Source organism: Anolis sagrei, chromosome 2 (assembly GCF_037176765.1).
Source record: "Anolis sagrei isolate rAnoSag1 chromosome 2, rAnoSag1.mat, whole genome shotgun sequence".
Taxonomy (NCBI): Eukaryota; Metazoa; Chordata; class Lepidosauria; order Squamata; family Dactyloidae; genus Anolis; species Anolis sagrei.
Window position 1 is genome coordinate 4,351,346 of NC_090022.1, and position 20,802 is coordinate 4,372,147.

Sequence of the window (20,802 nt, forward strand, 5' to 3'; positions counted from 1 at the left end):
TATTTAAGGGAAAACCTTTTCCTTTACCTTATAAACAAAATCCTTCAGTCACTTTAGTTGAGCAGCAACTTTTAGAAAGCGGAGGCCCCGGTGGCGCAGTGGGTTAAAGTGCTGAGTTGCCAAGCTTGCTGACTGAAAGGTCGCAGGTTCGAATCCGGGGAGCGGTGTTAGCTTCCGCTGTCAGCCCCAGCTTCTGCCAACCTAGCAATTCGAAAACATGCAAATGTGAATAGATCAATACGTACCGTTCCGGTGGGAAGGTAAGAGCGCTTTATTCAGTCATGCTGGCCATATGACCTTGGAGGTGTCTATGGACAATGGCGGCTCTTCGGGTTTAGAAATGGAGAGGAGCACCAACTCACAGAGTCAGACACGACTGGACGTCATGTCAGGGGAAAACCTTTTATCTCACTTCTATTGGGCATATATAAGAAGTGCGCATGCGCAGTCTCACACTTCCTTACCCGCTTCCGCTGCAAGTCCACCCAATAAACACCTCCGAAACCACTTCCAGAACCATGGTTGTGCAGTAGGCTGCACTTCGTGAGCAGCGGGCCTTCCCCACCGCGCCTCAGGCCTTGCCCGCACACCAGGCTCTCTTTCTGAGGCCCGTGGGTTGCCAGGCGGAGCTGCTCTCTGTCCACCACCGCGTAAATAATGTAATGTAAATATTTTACATTAATATTTAAAAACAGCGAAACAGCGAGTCGGCGAAAAGCGAACCACAAAGTAGCAAGTAATTGTGTGGTGCCATCTTCGATCTCATGGGTATTCTGTCACGATGCCAGGGTTCTGCTTTTACAGAGGCAGAGATGAACCAAACAAAGACCCAGTTTGTATAAAACAATTTAATTGAAACAGCACTTACTTTCTGGCTGTTTGAATAGTCCAAAATACAAAACAAAAACAGCAAACACTGTTGTAGGTTCAAGATAACTCCGTAGTCAAAAGATCCAGTCCAGTGGTCAAACGCCGAGAGTTCAATGAGCAAAGTCCAGGGATCAAGAGTCTATACTGGAGTCCAAAGCCAGTCCAAAGATTCGATGTTCCAGGTTTCTAAGAGTTCAGGAGACAGGTCAGGATACCAAAAATCCACAAATGTGGGGGGAAACCAACAGCATCCACAGCCAAAATAAGACAAATACTTTTCTCCTGAAGATCAGTCCCAAGGTTAGCTCCTTATATCCAGAAACACCCAGCTGCATAGACCGTCTCTTTGCCTTTTCCCGCCAAGGCGGTACCTATTGATCTACTCACATTTGCATGTTTTTGAACTGCTATGTTGGCAGGAGGAAGGGCTAACGGGGAGCTCGCCCCATCCTGCAGATTTGAACTGCAAACCTTCAGGTCAGCATTCAGCAGCTGACCCATTGCGTGACCTTCGGCCCCTTAAAACCAAATCTGATATGTTGGTTGGTGTTACTTCCTTGCTGAACTCTACATTGCTTCCCTTTTCTTCGTTTTCCAGATTTCAATCAGAAAATAGCACTTCAGCGGGATTGCAACGAAAGATTACCTCGCTGTGGTACTTCACATTACTGTTCACAAGACATTTCAACATCATTTTGTGAAAGAGAATTCATTAAAATATTTTCCAAACATTCCGCTACCGATTTCCAAAAATGCCCCCCTTCAGTGAGAACAGCTCGAAAAAAGGAAGTAAAGGAAGAGGATACACAACGAGACTTTAAAAAAACGGGAAAGAAAAAGAGAAAAGGTAAAATATGGAGGCTAGCCGAAATCCGTGACCTTTTAGTTATATGGGGACAGCATAAATATCAAGACACCCTGCAAGTGATGCACAGGAATATTGAGGTGTTTCAAGATATTGCTGCTGAAATGAAGGCAAAGGGGCACAACAGGAATGCGGAGGAATGCAGGGCAAAGTCCAAAATGATGCGACTAAAATTTAAGGAGGTCCTCACCCATAACAAGAAGTCTGGAAATGCTCCAAAAACTTGCCTGTTCTACAAAGAATTAGAAGCTATTTTGCTGAGAGGTGCCAGCCCAGAACCGGCGGGATTATCTCAAAGTTTGCCAATACGTTGGGTGCAAGGAAACAAAGAAGGAGGAGCATCAGCCGTTCTGGAAGTTGAAGAAACATGCTCTCAGGAATCCATCGGACTGTCCCCATCACTACTTGATGCCCAGATTGCCACAGAAGGTATATGTTGTAGCATTTAATCCAGAAAGTCATGGTCTCTATGTATATTCTCGTATAGTTTTAAAAAAAAATTAAATTGTTTTATACAAACGGGGGTTTTGTTTGGTTCGTCTCTGCCTCTGAATAAGGCAGAGCCCTGGCATCAATCAATTTTAAAAGACTTCATTTCCTCATTCCTAATCTAAAGGGGGAAATGAAGTCTTTTAAATTTGATTTCTCTTTTCATATTTACTGTCACAATGCCAGGGCTCTGCCATATTCAGAGGCAGAGATGAACCAAACAAAAACCCAGTTTGTATAAAACAATTTAATTAAAACGGAGATTCCATCTGAACACGAGGAAGAACTTCCTGACTGTGAGAGCCGTTCAGCAGTGGGACTCTCTGCCCCAGAGTGTGGTGGAGGCTCCTTCTTTGGAAGCTTTTAAACAGAGGCTGGATGGCCATCTGTCAGGGGTGATTTGAATGCAACATTCCTGCTTCTTGGCAGAATAGGGTTGGACTGGATGGCCCATGAGGTCTCTTCCAACTCTTTGATTCTATGATTCTATGAAAACAGCACTGACTTTCTGGCTGTTTTAATAGTCCAAAATATAAAACATAAAGATAGCACTCAGCCACAGAATAAACAAAAACAGCAAACACTGTTGTAGGTTCAAGATAACTCTGTAGTCAAAGGGTATAGTCCAGTGGTCAAATGCCGAGAATTCAGTAAACAAAGTCCAGGGATCAAGAGTCTATACCATAGTCGAAAGCCAGTCTAAGGATTCAAGGTTCCAGGATTTCAGGAGACAGGTCAGGATACCAAAAATCTAGAGACCTGGGGAAAAACCAGCAGCATTCACCACCAAAATATGACAAATACTTTTCTCCCAAAGATCAGTTCTAAGGCTCGCTCATTACATCCAGAAACACCCAGCTGCAGCCTATCTCTTGCATAACCTTAATTGCTTTCACCAATGAACTCTTACTTACAGATTACTCAACACTTTAGAACTAATACTTACATTCAAAGTGCTGGTTTTAACCTATAAAGCCCTAAACGGTTCCAGCCCAGTTTACCTGTCCTAGCATATCTCCCTCTATGAACCTCCAAGGATCTTACGATCATCTGGGGAGGCCCTGCTCTCGGTCCCACGACTATCGCAGTAGCTTTTGGTGGGGATGAGACAGGGCCTTCTCCGTTGTGGTCCCTCGGCTGTGGAACTCCCTCCCTAATGAGGTTAGATCTGCCCCTTCCCTCCTGACCTTCTGGAAGGAACTTAAATCCTGGCTATGGAATCAAGAGTTTGCAGAATAGACCGATCTACTGGTGAAGATAAGACTTTATTTGACTGCAACGGACTGATAATAGAATAATAGAATCCTAGAGTTGGAAGAGACCTCATGGGCCATCCAGTCCAACCCCATTCTGCCAAGCAGCAGGAATATTGCATTCAAAGCACCCCTGACAGATGGCCATCCACCCTCTGTTTAAAAGCTTCTATGATGATGATTTCAATGATGAACCTGACAAACATTTTAATGTATATTTATAACTGTTTTAATGTATATGGTTGTATGTTATGATATATTTTATATTGTATCGGCTCTGAATGGTTGCCTGTTGGAAGCCGTCCTGAGTTCGTATTCGGAGGTTGAGAAGGACGGGGTATAAATGTTCTAAATAAATAATACCTATAGTTACACTCAATCCTAATTTAAAGGGGGAAAATTATCAAAACACAGTATTTTAACTCTTTATGTCAAGGGGCAAGTCACCTAACTTTAATGTACTGTCGAAAGCTAACTTTAGTTTTTCAAATAAAAATATACACAGATTTATAATTTAGAGCTTGAATTTTCTGCAGAGGCAGCGGCCGAAGGGGAATTTGATGTGAATATAGTTCTGGTTTCTCCACAATCCACTCCTATGCGACCTTCTTTTGGAGGAGATGAAAAGACTGATGTCAGTCTTCAGGCTTATCCAGTTGGAGAAGCAGAAGCAGGTAACTGTTAGGCATTTTATTTAAACTGTAGTCAAAACAGTTCCTACCAGTTAGTGCCAAGTTTGATCCTGATCTGTCATTGGTGTGGGCCACAGTGCTCTAAGGAAGTGAGTTAAAGTACTGCAAGTCCCGTCATCCATGGTCCATCCTCCCTCAAACTGCACCAGGATGTTGAGTGGGTCTTGGGGGGACTGTGTGCCAAGTTTGGTCTTGTTCTGTCATTGTTGGGGGCCAGAAGGTGTTTTGGACTTTAACTCCAACCATTCCTGACAGCCTCAGACCTCTCCTCTCTCTGTCACCTCAGAGTGTTGGAATATTGAGGCTGGCCAATCAGACCATATGCAAATTGTACCGCAGTGGCAACCAATCAGATAGCTGCCACAGCCTCAGGCCTTTATCTCTCCTCTCTCTGTCACCTCAGAATGTTGGAATGTTGACGCTGGCCAATCAGAGGCCATATGCAAATAATACCACAGTGGCAACCAATCAGAAAGCTGCCACATACACCTACGTCTGCCCTCCGCATACATACATACAAACAATCGCTTTTATTATATAGATATAGATATAGATATTTATTTATATTTATTGTAAATCAATAAATAAATATTGTCATATTTATTTCAGAAAGATAATAAAAAATGTTCTTTTGGTGGTTCTTAGGGAATTTCCTGAAAACAAGACCTGCCAGGTTGATTGGTGTTACTTTCTTGCAGAAGTTCCCTTTTCTTTGTTTTCCAGGCCTCAGTCAGAAAACAGCACTTCATCATGATAGCTACGAAAGATTATCTTACTTCGGTACTTCACATTACCGTTCACAAGACATTTCAACATCATTACGTGAAAAAGGATTGATTAATTTGATTCCCCAGCATTCTACCAGCAATTTCCCAGAATGCTCTCCTTCAGTGAGAACAGCTGGACAAAAGGAAGGAAAGGATGAGGATAGACAACGAGAAGCCCAAAAAAAGGAAAAGAGAAAGGGTATTTTGTGGAAACTAGTCGAAATCCGTGCCCTTTTAGATATATGGGGGCAGCAGAAATTCCAAGATGCCCTGCAGGGGGTCCACAGGAATATTGAGGTGTTTGAGGAGATTGCGGCTGAAATGAGGGCGAGAGGGCACGACAGGAACGCGGAGGAATGCCGGACAAAGGCCAAAATGATGCGGCTAAAATTTAAGGAGGTCTTCGACCATAACCAGATATCTGGAAATACTCCAAAAACTTGCTCATTCTACAAAGAATTAGAAGCTATTTTACGGAGAGATGCCAGCACAGAACCAGCGAGATCATCTCAAAGTTTGCCAATACGTTGGGTGCAAGGAAACAAAGAAGGAGAAGCATCAGCAGGTCCACAAGTTGAGAAAACATGCTTTCAGGAATCTATCGGCATGTCCCCATCACTACTCGATGCCCAGATTGCCACAGAAGGTATATGTGATATAATTCAATCCAGAAAGTAATGGTCTCTGAGTGTATTATCGTATCATTTTTTAAATTATGGAATTTTCTGTTATAAGTAGTACATTTCAAGAACTTACTCTCAGGACTGCAGGCACCAGTTAGTCACTGGCTACCGGCTAAATAGAAGATACCATACCTGTGGTTACACTCCTTTGTTATGAATAACTTTTCATTCACTTTAAAGGATAGCATCTTTTTACTGCAATTTTCCAGTAAGAGACAGGATATCATAACTTTTACAGAACATTTAGACACACAGACATCAAGATTCCATGTAACTACATTGAATCCACAACCTTACTTAGGCTTAGGCGATTGCTCATTGTCCAAGTAGGATAATCCACCAGGGTGGGTCTGTAGGTGACTGTGAAGCCCTATTCTTGACCTGCATCTTCTCCCACAGTGAGGGCATTGATTTCCAGGTGGAAAGCGGTCCTGGTCGGGGTTGGCTTGACACACCTTCCTCTTGGCACATTTCTCTCTTTCGCCCTCCATTTGTGCTTCTTCAAATTCTACAGCACTGCTGGTCACAGCTGACCTCCAGCTGGAGCGCTCATGGGCCAGGGCTTACCAGTTCTCAGTGTCTATACCAGAATTTTTAAGGTTGGCTTTGAGCCCATCTTTCAATCTCTTTTCCTTCCCACCAACATTCCCTTTTCCGTTCTTGAGTTTAGAGTAGAGCAACTGTTTTGGGAGACGGTGGTCAGGCATCTGGACAACGTGGCCGGTCCAGCAGAGTTGATGGTGGAGGACCATCACTTCAGTGCTGGTGGTCTTTGCTTCTTCCAGCACGCTGACATCAAATCTACATATTATATTAATATGACATATTCCTCATTTAAAGGGGGGAAATTAAGTCTTTTGAAATTGATTTCTGCTCCCATATTATTTTATCTCTTTACTCCCATGTGTCAATGATTAAGTAATTACTCTTATTTTGAACCTGGGCAGCTACTTACTACAATTTTTATATATTTTGAATCAAAATACACAGAGATGTGTAACTTAGTCCTATTATTTTGTAGTGTCAGCAGTAGAAGTGGAATTTGGCGTGAATATCGTCATGGTTTCTCCAGCCGTTACTGAATCTCCACAGTTCACACCCGTGCAAACGCCTTATGGACGCCAGGAAAAGATGGTTGTCAGCCTTCCAGCACATTCAGTTGGAGAAGCAGAAGCAGGTAACTGGAAGTTATTTTATTTAAATTGTTCTTACTGCAAGTTGTTAAGTAGTCTTTTCTTCCAGTTAGAATTTTAAATGGTTTTGTTACAGAAATAATTTAAAAACACAGAAATAAACTCCCTTTGAAATAATGGAAGGCGCAGAATCGGAAACCACTGGAAATTACGCCAATATATTGTATTCGGAAATGAAAAAACTCACTTAAACCATAATGACATTACTGTTGGGAATCAGCCTGTGTTTGTGTTTCAGGATTCTGATGTGGGAAATTATGGTGCTGAGGTTGAGGGACAAGATTGAGATGGTTTGGTCAATGATTTTCAGGCAGACAATGACAGAGAGGCCCCAGTGCAAAGCGCAGTTTCTCATGAGAATATTCCTGCTGGGCCTAGCAATGATAGTTCACTCCCTCTCTCTGTGAGCTCTCAAGATTTGGGTTTGGAATCTAACACCTGGGAATTTTAATGAGAAGCCAGAGAGGGAGCAGAAGAATAGGCGACTGGAGTTTAGCCAGGATCGACAGCAAACTCAGTGTTTACGTCACTGTCAAAGGCTTTGTCTGTTAAGGAGTAAATATGGGGGAAAGTGAAACCAATTTCTGAGTTTTGGGATATAAGGTTTGCCTCAAGGGGAAACCTGTTAGATCAGGCATCGTTTGGAAACCAAGTTCATGTGTCATGGAAATCCTGTTCAAGGGGTCTTATTCCTGTGGAGTTTTTAGCCTTTTGGATTGTCTTTACATCCTGTTTGATTCCTGTCTGGATTAATACTGCATTGAATTGCTTTTATTTCTTGTGTGGACGTTGTTTTGTGTTACAGCTTTTTATTGGCTTATTTTTTTGAACCTTCTTATTTTTTTACAAGCATTTATTTCTTCTAGCTGTTTACTACGCTTCAATAAAAGAAGATTTGTTTCTTCACACTTCGTGTGGTGTGTTTTAAAGTCAGAGAGCTTTTTCCTGACCTGGAGTGCAACAATTACAGTACTAGCATGTTGATAATTGTAATATGTAGTCTCCAGGGCAATAAATGCTCCCCCTAGACAGGAAATGTTGTCTTGCGTTTTTGAAACCTCCCTTTTCACCATAGTGCTATTTTTAAAGGGTTTTCAGGGTAATTACTACACTTCATTTTAAAATAAATTAGATTTCAAAGATATTTTTCAGTTACTGTTATGGTATCACATGTTCTAAATCCATGAACTAATGCACTAAGGGTATCCATTCAAAGGAGAACTGCATTTATCTTAATCATAACGATTCGTCCATCATGGAGCTCCTATGCAGAAAAGAAGGGTTGAGGCGTGACCACAACCCAGGGGATTGGGTTTGATGCAATGCTGGCGTTCAGAAATACACGACAACGTTTGATAATGATAACAAGGTAAATTTCAGATATGGATTAGTTTTAAAAGCATTACTACCCTTTGTATCTCTATAGCAGTAATTGTCAGTGTCATCAGCTGCACAGCAAGGCAGGAAACACGATCATCACAGCCACCTTAGGCTATAAGCTACTTTATTTTACAGCTATATACATTAGAGGCTACTATAGCTATATACATTAGAAGCTACTTATTTATCGTGTCATCAGCAACCATACCATTTTATTACATTTCTAACAGAACAAAACAAACAAACAGATTAAAAAAGCACAAATTTTGCAAACTTGGTAGTTGATTAAATGTCCTTTGACCAGTATCTGGCCACTTGGAGTGCCTCTGGTGTTGCCGCAAGAAGGTCCTCCATTGTGCATGTGGCAGGGCTCAGGTTGCATTGCAGCAGGTGGTCAGTGGTTTGCTCTTCTCCACACTCGCATGTCGTGGATTCAACTTTGTAGCCCCATTTCTTAAGATTGGCTCTGCATCTCATGGTGCCAGAGCGCAGTCTGTTCAGTGCCTTCCAAGACGCCCAGTCCTCTGTGTGCCCAGGGGGGGAGTCTCTCACCTGGTATCACTCAGCACATCTTAAAACTTTGCTTCTTTTCTGTCCGACCGTAACACCTCGAACACACAAACGGCTATCAGTACTAGTCCACACCTCTTGCATTCCAGAGTGACGTATAAGGTACGACACATGACGCTGTGTCCATTTGTTCTATACACTTGATTTATGACCTCTCTAGGAATGCCGTTCCCTCCATGGTTCAGTTAACCCTTTCCACACAGGAATACATTACCCTCGGCACATAGCTACTGCATTTTAAACATACATACATACATACATACATACTTTGAAATCTACATTATAAATTGCAAACAGCTTCAACAGTAATAACTAGGCTTGGGCAATCCATGGTTCTAAATGGTTCTAAAGTACTTACAAAACTAAAGTTCTGGTGGTGAAAATTTCAGAACTCTAACAAAACTTTCAAAATTTAATTATTATTTCATTATTGGTGATATTAATGACAGAACCAATTAGGAACTGCCATTTATTATGAAATTTTGAGAGTTTTGTTAGAGTTCTGAAATTTTCACCACCAGAACTTTAGTTTTGTAAGTACTTTAGAACCATTTAGAACCATGGTAATAACTACACTACCCTCAGCTAAACGAATCCAACTTTATACATTCCTCATTTTCCACTGTATGTCTCTAATCCCAACATGAGAATAGAGATGACAGAAGGGTAAGTGGACATGTTTTCGTCTTAAAAAAACCTTTCTTATTCAGACAACACTTTGTAATAAGTTCTGATTTGACAGATATTGGAGCCAAGAGAAATTGCATTGTTTCCCTTTCCCATGAGAAATGTCAATTGTATTTCCAGGCATCAATCAGAAAACAGCACTTCAACAGGATCGCTATGAAAGATTACTTCACTCTGGTACTTCACAGTACTGTTCACAAGACATTTCAACATCATTTTGCAAAAGAGGATTCGTTAATAGGATTCCCCAGCATTCCACTGGCAACTTCCTAGAGTGCCTCCCTGAAGGAAAGGATGAAGATAGACAACAAGAAGTCCAGAAAGGGGGAAAGGGAAAAGATATTATGTGGAAACTGGACGAAATCCGTGACCTTTTAGATATATGGGGACAGGAGAAATTTCAAGACGCCTTGCAGCATATGAATAGCGAGATATTTGAGGAAATTGCTACTGAAATGAGGTCAAGAGGGCATGACAGAAACGCGGAGGAATGCAGGACAAGGGCCAAAATGATGCAACTAACATTTACGGAGGTCCTCGCCCATAACAACATATCTGGAAATGCTCCAAGAATCTGCCCGTTCTACAAAGAATTGGAAGTTATTTTGCAGAGAGATGCCAGCACAGAACCAGCGAGATTATCTCAAAGTTTGCCAATACGCTGGGTGCAAGGAAACAAAGAAGGAGAAGCAGCAGCCGTTCTGGAAGCTGAAGAAACTTGCTCTCGGGAATCCATCGGACTGTCCCCATCACTACTTGATGCCCAGATTGCCACTGAAGGTATATGTGATTGACTTTAATCCAGAAAGTAATGGTCTCTATGCGTATTTTTGTATCTTTTTTGAAATCATGTCATTTTCTATTATGAATACTATGTATGATTGAAGGCTTTCATGGCCAGAATTACTGGGTTGTTGTAGGTTTTTTTCAGGCTATATGGCTATGTTCTAGAGGCATTCTCTCCTAAGGAGAGAATGCCTCTAGAACATGGCCATATAGCCCAAAAAACCTACAACAACTGTGCTGGTACGTCTGTACCAGGATCTCCAACGTTATTTTCTTTCTATTAAGTGTTTGCATGCATTCCAAAGTTTCAGGGATTCTGCAAAAAGGTGGCTTCCTTTGGTTTGCAGTCATAGGGCAAGCCACCTGTCTATCATTGTTAAGTTTGGATCCGCCCCTTCTCCCAGGGACATGGGAAGGGAAGGGAACCATTTTAGTTAGTCTTACAGAAGGAAATCAAGCTATAGGATGTGGAGTAGCTTCACCCGCAGAAAAGCTTCACTTCTTAAGAATTCCGGGGGAAAACAGTCCCAAAGCTCTGGCAGGGAGCTCACAGCCTTACAGCATCTGAGGGAAACAGTCCTGAAAGTTCTTGAGAATTTCCGGAGGGAAAACAGCCTTACAGACCCAAAGAACTCCAGCTGGAGAATATCCAAGCCTTTGCTGGTAGGTTTACTCGGTGCCCAAGACGCAGTTTGGATCCGGTTGTAGTTCCCACATCAGTAAAGCTTAGATAATAGACAGCCTGGGAGAGGTTAAAAGAAGGATTTTCCTGTCAAAGTATAAGAACAGTTAATGAAGACAGTTGCCTGTCCCTTCTGGACAAGATTAAGGAAGCCACCGGTTGATTTAAAGCCTTGAAGCATTTGTTTGACTCATTGAAGATTTGAGAAATATCTGTTTAATTTGTTCAATAATAAAGGACGTTGTTTAACCTTTCAAGCCATCTAAAGACCATTTCTTCAGGAAAATCCTTGAGGGCCTCTTTCGTGGCGCCCTGGCTTCCCACTGGGCACAAGGTGCATGTCCTATTTCAAAAGACAATTTTTACAGGCCCAGTGTGTGACAGAACAACAACCCTATGAATACTATGTTTCAAAAACATATTATCAGAATAGCAAAACACCAGTTGGTGATGGGCTACCCATTCATTATAAGGTCTCATATCTGTGATTACACTAATTCCTCATTTAGATGGGAAACATGTTGTGCAGAAGCGGATTTTAGCCAAGTCCCATGCAAAAGACACACAGGCAAGAGGAAAAAGGGACAGAAAAACTTTACTCTTATCAGCAGAGGCATAAACTTGCAGTGTGGCTTACAAAATCAAACAATGCAACAAACTTCCATAGTCCTTGTAAGTAACACAGAATAAGGCTTCTTCATCTTAATTCAAATGAGAGAGCAAAACATAAACCTTGAGTAAATAGCTATTCCACCATAGCAAAGAGCATTGCTATTAGAGCATAGCAGTATTACAACACATTGCTTCTCTTCCTCAGAGTAGCATATTGCTTCTCCAAACTGTATTCTAAAATCCATACAGTTATACCCTATCGGGTGTGGTCCAAACTTGCTGGCTGACCTACATTACCAGCTGCACATAATAATTAACATCATAAGGATTTTCTTTAACACACTCTTGATCTTGCTACGACTTTCTGTAACAAAACATTGTTTTTTTAAATTGGATTTCTGTTTCCAATTTATTATTAGATTGGCCCCTTCTCTGTTAGCATTTTGTAGGCAGGTTAAGACCTGGTTGTTCGAGCAGGCATGTGAAAAGGCAGTGTAACAAATATTGGGACAGAATGACTGGATGATGAGATTGGATCTTGATTTTAACTAAGAGACACCATGAGTTATGTAATTGACTTTTTAATGTTCGTATATTGATGCTATGGTTTTTAATGGTTTTAATCTGTCCCCCCCCCCCCCCGACTTTTTATTTTTACAATATAGAAAATACATACCTTGCACACACAAAACATTTACAATTCCCACCACCAACATGAGGATTATTATCTTTCACATATTCATTTCTTTTTGAGACAATCATTATTTCTTTATCTTTATACATTTCCATCCTGTATGCTATATAGCATTTGTATCTTATTTCTTATGACTTGATCTCCAGAATGATTCATAATATAGTTCATTACCCTTGTCCATCTATCTTCCATTTCTCTTATTCGATTTTCATTGATTTTTAAATCATTTAATTTCACATTCATAATTTCAAATTCCATTTGTTCCACCATATAATGGTACCATTTATTTATTGTCCATTTTGATTTATCTTTCCACCCTAATACTATTACTGCTTGTGCACATTCAATTATTGCTTCTTTTATTTCCCTTTTATTTCCCATTTCCTCTCTTTTCCGTAATACCAGTTTTAATCTGTTTTATAATGTTCAAGCATTGAATTTTGCTACCGTAAACCGCTTTGAGTTGCCCGAGGGCTGAGAAAAGCGGTATATAAATGGAGTAAATAAATAAATAATAAAAAAATTCCATTGTTACCCTTCAAAGCAAATCAAGTTATTTTATCTCTTTATTCCCACATTTCAAGGGGCAAGTATTTAATCTAACTTTGGTTTTTGAAATCAAAATACACAGAGATGTATATCTAAGAGTTCTAATTTTCTGCAGAGGCATCGGCTGAAGAGGAATTCGACATGAATATAGTTCTGGTGTCTCCAGCCCTTTCAGAATCACCACAACCCACACCTGTGCAAACGCTTTTTGGAGGAGACGAAGAGACTGATGTTGGAGAACCAGAAGCAGGTAACATTTTATTTAAACTGTAGTGAAAAATGTTCTTATGGAGAAATGCAAAGCAATCCTTTCTTCCAGTTAGAATTTTAAATGGTTTTGTTATGTTACAGAAATCATTTAAAAACACGTAGGAATAAACTCTTTTAGAAATCTTACAAGACCTTAAGAATCTGGGAAACACTGAAAATAAAACTTCTTCGAAGTCAGTATCTGCTATTAAGAAATGGAACAACTTGTAACGAAGACCACAATCGTGATGTCTGGTGTATTGTGTTCCAAAACTTTGTCAGTTTGGATTCGAAAGTTTGCGTGTTCATTTTCCACTCCCTTTGCAGGTTTATGTCCCCACTAGTTCTTTGCTGCTGGCAGGTGGTACTTGTGACATAAGTTCCAGTGAATAATATGTGTTGGGGTTCAGCCTGTGTATGAACCTGAACCTGATTCTCTGATTGTATTTCCTGATGCCAATGATGTTGATTCTGAGGACAATGTAGAAGATGAGAGTTTGTGTAGTGAAACTCCTGCAGCCTTGGAAAGTGAAAGTCCAAATACTCATGAGAATATTTCAGAGTCAAGCGGTGAACTTTCACTCCCTTTTCCTCCCAGTCTTAGCTCTCCAGAGAATCTGAAACCTGGGCTCTCTAATGAGGATAGGAGAGGGCAGATTTTGCAGAGCAGGGGAGAATCTCAAAGTTTACGAAGGTCAGCTAGACTGAGAGAAATGCAAACAAAGCCAGCAGGCGTGTCATAGATTTCTCGGCCTTAAGAATCTCACACCTGGATGCATCTTCAGACCAGGCATCGTTCCAGATTTAAGCATCATCCTTGGCAGGTCTCCTGATTCCAGTGGCCTTATTCCTAAGAGGCTTCCTAGTTGCTTCAAGTACGGTTAGTGAATTGCTAACAGGTTCCAGGATTTAGCAGTGTTACTGTGGGTTTTTGATCTTGTTCATGGACATTTCTTGTTGCTGATTTTTATTGTGGCTTTTTACCTTGCATATTTCCTCTATTTTTGTACTCATCTTTCTTCAAGAAAAAAATATTGTTTTTCCTGAAGTCAAGTGTTGTGGATTGTGTCTGAGGGTCCAGTTTCCTGCTCTGGGTTGCAACAATATGGGCCACAGAGTTGTGCCTCTGTTTGTAGTCCGTCTATGCTATTTTCTTGCAGCAGCTGAGGAGATGGTCCATGGTTTCATCAGCTTCCTTGCACAGTCTGCATTTTGGGTCATCCGCTGATTTTTCAGTCCTGGCCTTAATGGCCTTTGTTCTGATGGCTTGCTCCTGGGCTGCAAGAATCAGGCCTTCTTCTCTCTCCTTCTTCAGGGTTCCATTCATGAACCATCACCAGGTCTTCTCCTTGTCAACTTTTCCTTCAATTATTATTATTATTATTATTATTATTATTATTATTATTCTGTTGCAGTTATGAAATTCCCTTAAAACCAGATGTAATATGTGTCAGGATAATTGCAGTTATTTCATATATGTTTTTCAATGTGTTAATAATGTAATTCAAGATGGTTTCAGTCATGTTCATTTGTGTAGTAGATTGTTATTGTTATAGGCCAGAGAGTAAAGTCCTTGAGACTGAGATAACAGTCCTGAGAACAGAAGGGAGTTAACTAGCTAGAAGACAGATAAGGCGAAGGGCAGGATGTTTCTTTGTCTGTGTGTTTAGTCCTGTACTTTGTCAGTCGCCATCTTTCCACATCAACATGTAGTCGCCTGTAAATAGATGCTTCCAGTAAAGCTTATTATATTTTGAAACAGAAGAAGAATGCTGTGTGGTAATTGAGTCTGTGTGTTTTGGAAACCTCACGTTCGCTGTGCCAGACCGGAGGGTCTCACTCTGACAATATGTTGATTGGTGTTACTTCCTTGCAGAAGTCTCCATTTCTTCCCTTTTCTTTGTTTCCCAGGTTTCAATCAGAAAACAGAACTTCATCAGGATCGCTACGAAAGATTCCCTCACTCTGGTACATCACATGATGGTTCACAAGACATTTCAACATCATTTTGCGAAAGAGTAGCTAAAATATTTTCCCAGAATTCTGCTAGCAATTTCCTAAAATGCTCCCCTTCCGTGAGAACAGTTGGAGAAAACGAAGAAAAGGACGAGGACAGAGAACCAGAAGACAGAAAAAGGGGAAAGCTAAGAGGTAGACTATGGAGACTAGCCGAAACCCGTGCCCTTTTAGAGATATGGGGACAGCAGAGTGTTCAGGAAGCCCTGAAGGTGATGCACAGGAATATTGAGGTATTTGAGGAAATTGCTGCGGAAATGAGTGCAAGAGGGCACGACCGGAACCCGGAGGAATGCAGGGCAAAGGTCAAAATGATGCGACTAAAATTTAAGGAAGTCCTCGCCCATAACAAGAAATCTGGAAATGCTCCAAAAACTTGCCTGTTCTACAAAGAATTAGAAGCTATTTTGCTGAGAGGTGCCAGCCCAGAACCAGCAGGATTATCTCAAAGTCTGCCAATACGTTGGGTGCCAGGAAACAAAGAAGGAGGAGCATCATCCATTCTGGAAGTTGAAGAAACATGCTCTCAGGAATCCATCGGACTGTCCCCATCACTACTTGATGCCCAGATCACCAGAGAAGGTATATGTGATGGAATTTGTTCTAGAAAGTAATAGTCTCTATGTGAATTCTTGCATTTTTTTTAAATTATGGCATTTTCCATAATAATAATAATAATAATAATAAAACTTTATTTGTATTCTGCCCTCTCTCTCTCCCTGCGGGGACTCAGGACAGATTATTATTATTATTATTATTATTATTATTATTATTTGCAGTATTTATATTCCATCCTTCTCACCCCACAAGGGATTACAATGTACATATACATGGCAAACATTCAATGCCATAGACACACAACATATATAGACAGACACTCAGAGGCTATTTAACATTCCAGCTTCTGGCCACCAGGGGAGCTGTCGCTTCACCGTCTGTTTGTGACACTGATGAAGTACTTCCTTATTCTTTGCATACTTCCTGGAGATTTTTATGGCCTCATAAATCAGTTAAATCAACCTCCCCACATAAGTGGTACCTGAATTTCCTACTTGACAGATGCAACTGTCTTTTGGATTGCAAATTTTATTTATTTATTTATTTCTGTTGCTTATACCCCGCCCTTCTCACCCCCAAGGGGGGACTCAGGGCGGCTTACAAAAAGAAGGCACAATTCGATGCCTTATCCAAATACATACAATTATAAAAACAATTACAATAGTTAAACAATTAACGAATTAAAAACATCAGTATATAACACAATAACACAACAATAAACAGTCTCATGGTCAGTGTCTCGAGTTCCATAGGTCCAATAGGTTTCGTCATTATTTGCCCATCATTATGGTCTTTCTTTTTTAGCTGCCAGAATTTCCAAAAGCCTGGTCCCACATCCAAGTTTTCAGCTTTTTCCTAAATGAGAGAAGGGAAGTTGCTGATCTAATCTCCCCGGGGAGTGAGTTCCACAGGTGGGGGGCCACCACTGAGAAGGCCCTGCTCCTCGTCCCCGCCAGTCTCACTTGTGATAAAGGCGGGGTCGAGAGCAGGGCCTCCCCAGAGGATCTTAAACTCCGAGGTGGGATGTAGAGGGAGATCCGTTCGGACAGATACACTGGGCCGGAACCGTATAGGGTTTTATAGGTCAAAACCAGCACCTTGAATTGTGCTCGGAATTGGATCGGCAGCCAGTGGAGCTGGCATAACAGGGGGGTGGTATGCTCCCTGTATGCTGCTCCGGTGAGCAATCTGGCTGCCTCCCGCTGGACTAGTTGGAGTTTCCGAGCAGTCTTCAAAGGCAACCCCACGTAGAGTGCGTTGCAGTAATCCAACCGGGATGTGACAAGAGCATGGACCACCGTGGCCAGATCCGACTTCCCAAGGTACGGTCGCAGCTGGCGCACAAGTTTTAATTGTGCAAAAGCTTTCCCGGCCACCGCTGAGACCTGGGGCTCCAGGCTCAGCGATGAGTCCAGGATCACTCCCAAGCTGCGAACCTGCGTCTTCAGGGGGAGTGTAACCCCGTCTAACACAGGCTGTAACCCTATACCCTGTTCGGCCTTACGATTGACCAGTAGGACCTCTGTCTTGTCTGGATTCAATTTCAATTTGTTAGCTCTCATCCAGTCCGACACAGCAGCCAAGCACCGATTCAAGGTCTGGACAGCCTCCTTGGTGACAGGTGGGAAGGAGTGACAGATTTGGACGTCATCTGCATAGAGATAGCATCTTAGTCCGAAACTCCGAATGATCTCTCCCAGCGGCTTCATGTAGATGTTAAATAACATCGGGGACAAGATTGAACCCTGTGGGACTCCACACAGCAACGGTTGTGGGGCCGAACAGGTGTCACCCAATAACACCTTCTGGGTCCGTCCCTCAAGGAAGGATCGAAGCCACCGCAGAGCAGTGCCTCCGAGCCCCATATCCATGAGGCGCCCCAGAAGGATACCGTGATCGACGGTATCGAAGGCCGCTGAGAGGTCCAGCAGAACTAACAGGGACACACTCCCCCTGTCAAGCTCCCTGCGCAGATCATCTACCAAGGCGACCAAGGCTGTCTCAGTTCCATGTCCCGGCCTAAAGCCAGACTGTGCCGGATCTAGATAATCAGTGTCTACCAGAAACCCCTGGAGTTGTGTTGCCACCACACGTTCCATGACTTTGCCCAAATAGGGGAGATTGGAAACTGGCCGATAGTTGTCGAATTGGGTGGGATCCAGTGATGGTTTCTTCAACAGCGGTTTTATAATAGCTTGTTTTAAGCTCGCTGGAAACTCTCCTTTCTGTAAGGAGGTATTAACCATCACCTTCACCCACCCTGCCAAACCCCCTCTGGCTTCCTTGATCAGCCAGGAAGGGCAGGGGTCTAGGATGCATGTGGTGGGTCGCACCTCTCCAAGGATCCTGTCCACATCCTCAAGCTGAACCAATTGAAAAGAATCCAACAAAACCGGACAAGCAGATGCTCTCGTTACATCCCCAGAGACTGCCGTTAACATGGCGTCCAAACCCGACCGAATCCGCTCAATTTTATCCGCGAAGAATCGAGCAAATGCTTCACAGCGGGCCGAGTTATCAGAGATCTCGCTTTTTGGCGGATTTAACAGACCTCTGACAACTCGGAAAAGCTCAGCTGGACGATTCTGCGCGGATGCAATATTGGCTGTGATGAATATTTTCTGAGCCGCCGTTATTGCCACACCGTAGGACCTTAAAAAGGCATTCAGATGTGTTTGGGCTGAATTGGTGGGATTCTGGCGCCACACGCACTCTAGCCTCCTCTTCTTTCGCTTCATCGCTGCCAGCTCCTCGGTAAACCAAGAAGCTGGTTTAGCTCGGTTACTTGAGAGAGGGCGTTCCGGGGCGATTGTGTCAATTGCCCTGGTCAACTCACTGTCCCAGCGAGAGACCAGAGCATCGACAGTGTCGCTAGCCAGGAAGGTGGAGAAATCCCCAAGAGCTGTCAGAAAACCATTTGAATCCATCAGTCTCCTGGGGCGGACCATTCTAATGGGTCCACCACCCCTGCGGAGGTTGGAAGGCACAGTAAGTCTAAACCTAATCAGGTAGTGATCGGTCCATGGCAAAGGAGCGATGGTCAGCTCCTCTATCCCGTCACTCTCATCCCAACCTTGCGAAAAGACCAAATCCAGGGTGTGTCCGGCACTGTGGGTGGGACCAGATATTAGTTGGGACAGGCCCATGGTTGCCATGGTGGCCATGAAGTCCTGAGCCGCACCAGAAAGAGAGGCCTCGGCATGGATGTTGAAATCTCCCAAGACTAAGAGCCGTTGGGAGCTCAATGCCATGTCCGAGACCACTCCTGCTAGCTCAGGTAGGGAGACTGTAGTGCAGCGGGGTGGTCGGTACACTAACAGAATCCCTATCCTGTCCCGGTCACCTATCCTAAAGCCAGCACATTCAAAGGAAGATGATTGTGGGATGGGACACCTGATCAGGGGGATAAACTCCTTGTAGACCACTGCGACTCCGCCTCCCCGCCCTCCAAGCCTTGGTTGGTGCTGAACCGAGTAACCTGGTGGACAAAGCTGGGAGAGATTAACCCCTCCCCCCTCGTCCAACCAGGTCTCCGTTATACAAGCCAGGTCAGCTCGTTCTTCTCGAATTAGATCTTGGATGATGGAAGTTTTTCCATTTACCGACCTGGCATTGAGCAGCACCACTTTTAGCTTGGAGGGGCCACCAACCTGGCACCTCAGTTGTATCTTGTCGGGAGAGGATTGTTTGGTCGCCAATCTATTTTTGTTTGTTTCGGGCCGGATTGTAGCGTTAATTTTTGGAATTGCCAATGTCCTATTATGAATTTTGAGCCGAATTTGATTTTGTCTTTGGTTCTTAGTATTTTTGAAGGTTGCCAATTTGTTATTATAAATTTTGGGCCAAAATTGATGTTTTATTCTCCCTTTCCCGTATCTCCCTCTACCTGTCACCACCTCTATGGCGCCCCCCCCCCCCACCCGTAGGCCCACCTCCCCCGGGGAACCACCCTTCATTTCCAACAGTTGTTATCTTAGCAACAAACGCTTGTTTATAATCATGGTTACCTGTCTCTGGATCCCAATATTCCCGCCCCTTGATGCTACTTGCTCCTTCCAGTGTTGTGAGAGCTGTAAAGTGCACCTGTGCTGAGATTGTTGTAATTGTTGTAAAGTGCACTTGTGCTGATAGCTGATGAAATACCAATAACAGCAAAGATAATGTAAACATTGACATAGGAGTAAAGTGCAGATGGTTAATAATATATATATATATATATATATATATATATATACGAACTTCAAAGTGACAGTACAGGGACCCAGAGTATTTGATTAAAGTGCAATAATAGTAACCACTTAATTTGGGACCAGATGGTTATTGGCAAGGATTCTGGCAAGAAGATCTAAAGTGCTTGACTAAATTTAGAGCTAGACTAGTTCAATAGTGCAAAATAGTGCAAATAGTGCAAGATTACTGCCTTATATAAATAAGTTGATTTTCAGACCACTCAATCAGGCAGACAATTCAGGCCACAGCACCTGGCTTCTTGGGTCCGTGGAGAACAAGCCGGCACCCAGAAGCCTGGCCCCCAGCTTTCCTTGACCGCCTCAAGAGGGAATGCTACAAAGCAGAACAGCTGGTAGTCTGCAGGATAAGGCAACAATTGCAGTTCTTTCTAATTAGCAGCACAAGATCATAAATTGCACACTGTGTAAAGATGTTATATGCATAGTTTAGCTTGACCATAGAGGGCAGTATAACATAAATGAGTGACTAGTTCCTTGGGCCTAGAGCTCTGTAGACTGTATCAGAAACGCTGAATCATGGGCGGACAGAGCTTCCGGATTTTCGTTTAGGCCCAAAATGTCCGTAGTGTGGTGTTAAATCTGATAGTTGGGCCCAACGTCCACGCTATATTGTTAGCTGATGTTATTACAGTGATGGCGAGGCCATAAACAGTCCTGCACACTGTCAAAGAATTCCGCACAATGTCAATGCCAGTTTGCAGTTCTTATCATACACCCTTTGGGTAGCCTCGCGGATTCCTATTTCTCTCTTCTGCTCTCCTTCATCAGCCGCCCCTGCCGCTGAGATCAACAGGTTCAGGGGGAGGGTTGATTTCCTCTCTTTGGCGTCCAATGCGCGTTAGGCCCTGGGACTGTAAGGCCGGCCTACAGGCCGTGGGCTGCCAGGCCGTGATGGAAATGGTGGCGTAGTTGTTGTTAATGTTGGCCTGGGCCAGAAGGGCCGAGAGGCGGCAATCC

The 20,802-nt window shown here is 42.8% G+C and overlaps 1 protein-coding gene across 4 annotated transcripts in view; it reads left to right on the top strand.

Annotated features, from left to right (window-relative positions):
* LOC132765831 (uncharacterized) overlaps window positions 1–20,802 on the top strand; it is a 66,675-nt gene that overhangs the window by 7,493 nt on the left and 38,380 nt on the right. For 2 of the 4 annotated variants that reach the window (XM_067464997.1, XM_067464998.1), the window contains exons 4-10: window positions 1,469–2,164; window positions 4,014–4,151; window positions 4,893–5,582; window positions 6,641–6,796; window positions 9,570–10,229; window positions 12,888–13,022; window positions 14,933–15,619. In XM_067464997.1, coding sequence (XP_067321098.1) covers window positions 1,469–2,164; window positions 4,014–4,151; window positions 4,893–5,582; window positions 6,641–6,796; window positions 9,570–10,229; window positions 12,888–13,022; window positions 14,933–15,619 — 3,162 coding nt within the window. The remainder of the gene's footprint in view (window positions 1–1,468; window positions 2,165–4,013; window positions 4,152–4,892; window positions 5,583–6,640; window positions 6,797–9,569; window positions 10,230–12,887; window positions 13,023–14,932; window positions 15,620–20,802) is intronic. The other 2 variants (XM_067465000.1, XM_067464999.1) reach the window with 2 other exon arrangements.